Source organism: Charadrius vociferus, unplaced genomic scaffold (genome assembly GCF_000708025.1).
Source record: "Charadrius vociferus isolate BGI_N301 unplaced genomic scaffold, ASM70802v2 scaffold643, whole genome shotgun sequence".
Lineage (NCBI taxonomy): Eukaryota > Metazoa > Chordata > Aves > Charadriiformes > Charadriidae > Charadrius > Charadrius vociferus.
The window spans coordinates 1,665,876-1,673,952 of NW_009647512.1; the positions used below are offsets into that span (position 1 = coordinate 1,665,876).

General features: G+C 43.1%; 1 protein-coding gene across 1 annotated transcript; it reads right to left on the bottom strand.

Moving 5' to 3' along the window:
- Positions 1-5,477: 5,477 nt before the first annotated feature.
- Positions 5,478-6,536, bottom strand: GPR148 (G protein-coupled receptor 148). The gene has a single exon (XM_009880796.1). The coding sequence runs from the start codon at positions 6,534-6,536 to the stop codon at positions 5,478-5,480; it is 1,059 nt and encodes a 352-aa protein (XP_009879098.1).
- Between the last annotated feature and the right edge of the window lie 1,541 nt (positions 6,537-8,077).

The following is an 8,077-nucleotide window of genomic DNA, read 5'->3' on the forward strand; positions in this document are numbered from 1 at the left end:
CAGTACAGTAGGGCACCAGACGGTACTTAGAATTCTGCTCCAGCCACGCAGGCTGAGGGGGGCAGATGCAGCCCATGGTGTAGATGCACGCCCTTCAACAGCTCTCCACTGTGTCCTTCCCTCACAAAGACTGCGAGAAATTCTGCCTCTTCTGCAATTGGCCCCATGCCTTGAAACTCACTTCTGCAATTCCAGCCACTCCCCACATTTTCTTACTCTAATCTTCCTACAGTCCTTCCATTTTCAACCTTTTTTTTTTTTTTTTAATTGGTCCTCTTCCTTCTTAATGCTCCTGTTGTTCTGCAGGTGCAGCACTTTTCACGCTTCCACAGTGGCCCAGTTCGTCCCATCCTGGTCTCCTTTTCGGAAGGCATGAAGAAGTGCCCTCTAAAAAGGGTATTTAATTTCAAAAGGTTTTTGTGAAGAACAGTTACCACCTTTGACTTGGCTGGTCTGGTACTGGCTGGTCTACAGGGACAGAGAAGGTGAATGAATGGTGGGGGCGTCTCACTTTCCCTTGAGGACCTGCGCTTCTGCATCTTCACCTGTTGCCAAAACTAATGATAGTGGCTGCTGGAGCTGGCCAGTTCTTCCTACTGGGAATCATCCTAAAAACCAGTAGCCTCCAGGAGCTGGTTGCTGATTTTCTCCCTGTGATGTCAGTAGCAAAATGTATTTTTTTTTAAAATAATACAACTGAGTTGGAAAAAAGTTGTCCAAATAAACTTTCAAATACAAATTCTTAACTCTACATATCAGAAGACAGCCTCTTGCCTCTCCTGTGACAGTTCCCCAGCCACACCTGCAGACCTTGGACAAGCACAAGCCAGACCATCCCTCACTGACAAACATGAGACGGCAGAACCACGCAGCTTGGCTCCTTTCCCTCTCCTAACTCATGAGAGTCTCTCAAAAACTCTGATGTTCTAATAGCAGTGCACGAAGAGTTGTTTTTATTTGACTCCCTTCTCTTTGTACTGTTCAGATTCATGTTGCAATCTGAAGGACTCAAAGCATATTGAAAAACAAAAAAAACATTCAGGATCGGTAGTTTTGTGAAGAAGCCAAAAATCACAAGGCTTGTGAAAAAATAGCAAGAACCAGCAGTCCTGTGCCCTCAGTTACTAGCAGCGAAGCAGGGGTGAAGACAGGAGGCAACAGAAATCAAGTCTCAAGGAAACTTGTAATTTCCTTTTCCTATCACGGGTTCTCTCGCGTCTGTCTTACATACCCCCCTCCAACAGGGAATGGCCACAATCACAGTTTCTGTCAAAACAGACACACAGTATCTCGGTGTACAAAACCAGCGACTAGCGAAGCAAAGAGCAGACGACTCCCTGCGGAAGCTGCATTACTTGTCCCAGGGGCAGCCAGAGCTGTCCCCCAGCGCTGGGACACAACCCCAGTGTTCCCGGGGCTGCCTCAACTGCAACCAGGCAAATGCCAGTTGCCTTCTGACCTATTGCTATATTAAAGTTCCCTTGGAAAATGAAACAGGCAGCTGATGGAGCAGAAGTAGACACTCTAGTATTAATTACTAAAACAGCAGGAGGTTAATTAGTTTTACTGAATAATTACTCAATAGTTGCAAATGAACTAAACCTCAAATCCAAAGCTGTGTGCTTGTTTACCTGCCTGGAGATTCTCCCGCATCTTGTGACACTGAAACTGATCTCGTGTGAGGCACAGAGCTAACTGCAGATTTATTTATTTCTCCAGTTCTATATGGCATGTACCCAGTCCCTGGAATGAGGTCTGGCTCCCCTCCGTCTGCAGGTTGCAGACACCAGTCAACTGCACTGTCAATCCAACTGGGAGAGGGAAGAGCGCAGCGGTAAGCTATGTGACAACATTGGCACAAGAAAAGAGGGGAAAAACTGACCAGCAATATATTTAGGCTATAAATTAGAATCACCTTAGTGAGTCATGCTGTTGCAATTTATTAAAGGATTACTGCCCCCAGCTGCCAAATCACATGTGAAAGTCAACCGCTCCCCTTTTCACTTTAAATTAAAATGCTGGGCAGGCACAACGACATCCAAGAAGTTCACTTATGTGCCCCCAGAGAGGTCGCTAGCTGGGGTCTGGTAAATAGTCTCAGTTTGAACTTCCAGAGTTCATCTGGAGACATCCTTACAAGGTTGCTGATCACCACAGCCATGAGGTTCTGGCAAAACAAGAAGCCAAACTATCTTAAAGATAAAATTCAAGACATTTACGAAAAGACCTATAGTAACCTAGTGCTTGTGATATTGCCCTGGTTACTCCTTTGATCCCATTCAGATAGATTTGGGAAATCCCCAAAAGGCAAATGATTCAGGTGTACGGTGTGTTTCTTCTATGCGTGCTGTAACACACTGCTTCTGTGCCAAACAGCACAGTAATATTCCATGGTAAGAAGTTGCCTATAAGCAGTCACTTAAGAAAATCTTATCCAAGTAATGTTAAACCAACTTAAAGTGGGTTAATAAAATATCATCAACTTGCAACGCGGATGACCTTTTTAGAATTCCATTCAACTTCATTTCACTTCAACTAAAACCTTTTCTAGGCAAACACCCATTTTAGGGAACAATTTCAAGGACATGAATAAGATTATTTAATTCATCTTTCTTAGAAGATTATTTCCACAAAGCAGTGTTTTGTTTGCTTGGTCCTTACATCACTCTAGACAGATTTCACACACATAAACTTGCCACAATCATCAATTCATTTCCTTCTTCTGTCAGTGTCCTTCTTTATATTACCAAACTTCTAGTTGTCTCTAACAACATCCATGTCTCTAAATACATCCAGGGAATGTGTAACAAGAAGTTACAGAATTGGCAATATCAGAGTCTGTCCTGGAGATTAACTTCATAATTGACAGAGGTTAACAGGAAGATCAAACACTATTAACCCACAGCTACTCAAAGTCACGTATGTCTGTATATAGAACTACCTTACTTTATACGATTTGCACAGTTATCTTTACTACTTAGCATGGAAATTTACAATATAGGTAAACTTCAGGTAATAAAGCTTGAAAGAATCTTGCATGGACAAAACAACCTGTTAGTTATCAGCCTCTTTGCCAACGGGCATTGGCATAAAGATTTGGCCCAGGATACAGGTGGCCTGGGGAGTTACCGGAACCTCTTCCCTTCTTGGTCGTACCGCACGCTAAAGGCATTTAGTGGAAAGCACCTGGTCTAGTATACAGACATTTTCCCCATTCTTCCTAGTGTTACGGAAGAGCCCTGTTATAGGCTGAAACTAAAGTCTTTATACAAACATAGCTGGTGTGCCAAATGCCTACAGCACATTCATCTCAGAGAAGAATAAAAGCAGCCAGTAAAAAGCAAATTTTAGGTCCTTTTTTTTTTTTTAATTATTGAAGAGGATTGAGAAGAAATGCGTATTTTTTTTCTGAAAAACAAAACCATTACTCAGGAATTTAACGTTTCTTTGGGTCACAATACGGGAAGTGCAGAACCATGGTTAAAGCAAATACACAATAATACAGTTTATTCACTTGCAACAACATTAGCTAAAAAATACTCGTACACAAGAAGCGTCCCTTAGCAGCAAAGGTGCTAAGATGTCCCTGCTCGTTCCCATCTCTGCACTGGAATTTGTTACCCCCTCAATTGTGCTGACACAGCTGTTTGCAGAACATGCTATAAACCAGACGACTGGGACAAACTTGGTTAAAATGAAAACAACACCACTTCTCTCTGGAGGGATATTTTTAACCTGCAACCCCAGAAGCAGTTGTATCAGCAAACTGGAGAGAGCAGACACTGCAATGTGAGGAGAGTAGCAAGCAGTTTGGGAATGAGGAGAGAAAAAGATAAGCAGGAACTTCTCAAGCAGGATTCATTGCCAAAAGAACATCTCATGCAACTAGACACCGATCTCCTCCTGGCTGACACTTAGTGGAATTCTTCAGATGACTGTGAAATACACAAAAGCCACATTCAGCACTTTCTGTGTACCGCTTTAAGCAAACAGAAGGTGGAGAGAGTTTGCACACAAGTGAAATACTGCACAGAGTGAAATCAAGGGCTGTTTTCTAATGCCCTTTTTGGTTTTTTTTTTAAGCCCAATGTATTTTTATATAAAAAGTAACAAATTCTAAAAATACCTTCAGAAATACAAAAGCTCATTTCTCAAGTCCAAGGAACGGCACAGCAATTTGAATTTCCCACATTGACGTTTACATCTAATGAAACGTTGCGTTCTTTAAAGATTAGAAAACCATTTCACTCTTCTATATGTAGGTAGCTGATCTGGAAAACCAAAAAGGCTCTTACAAAATATCATCTCTCTTGCCCCTGAGTACATCAACAGGCTCTGCAGCCTCTTCTCCTGACCTTCCTAGGGGTTTGGTGGCAGGTGCCCAACACCAGCTCTGATATGGTACAGCTGTAACCCGGCATCAGGCTGCTGGAAAAGATCTATGTGAGAGAGACCTGGGAAATGCCTCAGCAGGGACTTAGAAGCAGTGTTTACACTTAGTCCCTCACCCCGGCTCATGTCTGACCATGCTATGGGTATACCTGCGCCCAGCCTCGTGCCTCTGTGCTCCTGCCCTGCTGCCCCAGCTGCTGGGCACGGCCTTGGCCTGGTTGCCTCAGTAAGGACTCAGCAGGGAATCGGGGCTCTGGGCTGACCCGGGCTCCCTGCGGCCACCCGCTTGGCTCACCCGGCACAGGCAGAGTGGGACTGCACCCTGCAGGGAGGCACTGCCACCCACTGCTCCCAGATCGTTTTCCCTCACCGAGCAGCACATCTCTGTTACTCCCTGACAGCATCATGTGCTGGGCTGCCCAACGGACACTGACCAAAGGTGACTTCCCGTCAGACTGAGCTTTTATAAAAATTGAGTGTTTTTCAGATTGTCAGACAGAATCCATGAGGAAACTAATATGCTAGCACACTGCAAAAGATAACGCACAGTGTTTCACTAAGTACAGAAGTTTCCAGAAGCACCTTCCAGCATATGTTTTAAAGAAAAGGACATTGGCTACCAAACTTGCAAGAATACACTACGAGTGGAAGAAACAGCTGTTGTGTTCACAGCACATTTGGTTAAAGATCCTCTCTGCTGTAGGTGATGCTGTCAAGAGACCTGTGGTTACCCCCTTTGCTTTGCACCATCTATTTTTCATTTACTGTTTTCCAGAGAGGCATCTGCCACAGGTGGATGAAAATTATCTTGATTCAGTACCTCCTCCAAAAGATACTGCCCTCCCACATCAGAACAGAGCTTAGAACTTCATCCAGGGTAGCATTCGTTGTATTCCCAGCTGTGATGTGATAGAAGATCTGTGGCCTTCTGGCACCAAGGAGACAGAGCGATCAACCCATGCCTTCTCTGACATGGGCTGATCACTTCTTCAGATCAGTTCTTCAGGAGCTGAGTGATTTCCATCAGGCTTGCATGCTATCAAGGTAAGGACAACCTCTCTGCTGTGGCTGTGCTCTGCATTGGCTCAGGATGGCGATGGAGCAGGTGACACCAGGTGAAGATGCTTCCTTCTGACAATGGATTTGAGAGATGCTGAGATCTCTCTGTATCGAAGCCCATACAGAAAAGGAAACAAAACTTTTGGCAGAATCATCAGGATATTGCAGACTGTCAGGGAGACCCAGATTCCTGTCTGCGGTCTTATTACAACGTTAATGCAGAGGAATGACTCTACAAAAAGGGCCAAGAGTGGAAAGAAGTAAAAAAATAATACAGTGTTGTGCATTAAGAACGTTACACTGGCTCTGGAGCAGATGCTCTCCCATATACCCAATTGTTTAGTTTTAAAATACAGAATAGCATAGCAACAAAATATTAGAGACAGGCAGAGAAAGATAACCGTGGTAGAAAGCCAGAAACAGAGTTTCACAGCATCAGTCCCATTCAGAGTCAATATCAGTATTACTGGAACCGAGCACGTTTCCAGGACACAGGGCACAAAGCTGTGAGTGCTCGATAGCACCAAGAAGAAAATCCCAGGGAAAGCCCCTGAATACATCCATAGTAATACAATAATTTTTTTGGTTCGTGAAGGTGGCAAAATAGCAATGTAGCGCAAAGGAAATAAAATAGCTATGTATGTGTCCAAGACTATTGCAGCAGCTGTGAACAATCCACCACAGTAAGCCACTGCCAGCAAAAATAACAGGAGGACACAAGCTTCCTCTGGTAGATGTACATGTGCCACATTGAGAGCGGCTGACAGGGTGTAGAACAACAGGTAGATCAGGTCAGAAAGCAGAGCATTTCCCAGCAGCATGTACCTTGTTTCCTGATGGATGCTAAGCCTAGAGAAGATCACAAACAAGATGGTAGGAATGACGAGGACACCTGCCACGAAGCAGACAACTGGAGGGATTAAAAACATCTTCATGTTTGCACCTGGTCGGTTGAGAGCCCATTCCTCCAGCAAATAGTACAAAGAAGCATCATCCAAATTTGTGGAACCGTTGAACACTGTCTCTCTTTGGCGGTATGCAGTTGCATTCACTCTCTTTACTAAAGCACAGCCAGGGAAGTCCATTTCCTTAGGATTTTGGGATGATTGTCTGACTTGGAGAACACAGGATCTTCTACACTGAGTCCTTAAAAGGGCAAATGAAGGAGAGGATGCAAAAAGCCTGTGGAAGAAAAGTGATTTCTGTAGCCAATTCTACCAGCTCTTCTCAAGGACAGAAAGTTGAAACTTGGAAGTCAATTCTGTGGTGCCAAAAGATATTTTTGCCTGAAGTAGAGATTTTCTTTTCTTTCTGCAAAATCTAATGTTTAGAAAAGAGAATGAATCTTTGTGTGCTTTAAAAAAAGTCTAAATCCCTCAGCTAGCTCTTTGATCAGAAATGAATGGGTTGATCATTTTCAGTAATTTGAGTTTGTTCTCATCACATTATCACTCCAACGAGGCAGATGAAATATTAGCTTGATCAAACAAATATGTGATGATACAGAACAACATTCCACGTGTACTGATGTAGGAGAGCCATAAATTGGTGACGTTTTGTACCAATTTGTACGCAACACCATCGATTTGAAGTGATCAATAAAAATGGCTCTCAATCCTGTTGTAAAATTGTATTGCAATGGCTCTAGTGAGTGAAATTATCTCATTTATAGATGACAAACATTTTTGCTTCAGTGAATCAAATCATGTTATTTATAGATTATAAGCCTTCCCCTGCTTTTTTTAATGCATGATATAGATGAGAATTCAGTGTTTCTATTGCAGACTTACAGTCAATATGTGACTTGTCTGGGATGAGTGACATACACTATAATGTACCAGCATACACCACAGCAGATGTAGCATTTCCAATGTCCATTTGGAGACAAATCCTTGGCTTTCTGGCCAGCACACTGCTGCTGCACTGTGCTGCTTTTACTATCAGATCTCAGCATCGGAGCTGGGAGTGCAATGAAAGAATTGTGAAGCATCTGGACTGTAGAGAAGGACCTCTTCAAATCCTTCCAGGCGTGGTCTGATCAAAAGAAAAGCTAGGGTTTTTTTGATAGGCTCAGCACTGGCTAATGATGCTTTAGTTTTGATCAACAAGACTGTATTGATGCAGTTGTTCATCATCTTGTGTGATGCAAAGTGGGCAGAGCAGCAGAATTTTATTTCATTGTCTACACCTCCTGTTGCTTAACCCTGTGTAAGCTGCACAAAGCAGCACACCGCTGCTACAACACCACATTACCTTGCTGTTTACACAGCGTATAAGTAGCTAAGACGAGATCTGCAGAATATTCAGCTTTGACAACTCCCAGCTCTAGGTGCTCTTCTCACCGGTGGTTCAGGGGTATCCTGGAGCTTTTTAAGTAATGGTAAGCATCAAAGGATTACTCCCAGTATTTGAAAACCAGTGCCTGCACAAGCCAAAGGACTAATAAAATAGTCACAATAACTAGTCAATGAAATCTGCTGGCTGCTCAGCTGTTTTGAAGTTATATTATTTATTTAGGTGCCTAAAAATATAAATATCTAAGTTCAGACAACCCCTTTGACAGTCCTGACAAATCTACCAGAACCTCCCACATTTACTAGCATGGTCAAATCTTTAACTATTGTTT

What these genes read in the sequence shown, in the direction of transcription:
- GPR148 (XM_009880796.1), bottom strand. Translation starts at nt 6,536, where the DNA reads ATGGACTTCCCTGGCTGTGCTTTAGTAAAGAGAGTGAATGCAACTGCA.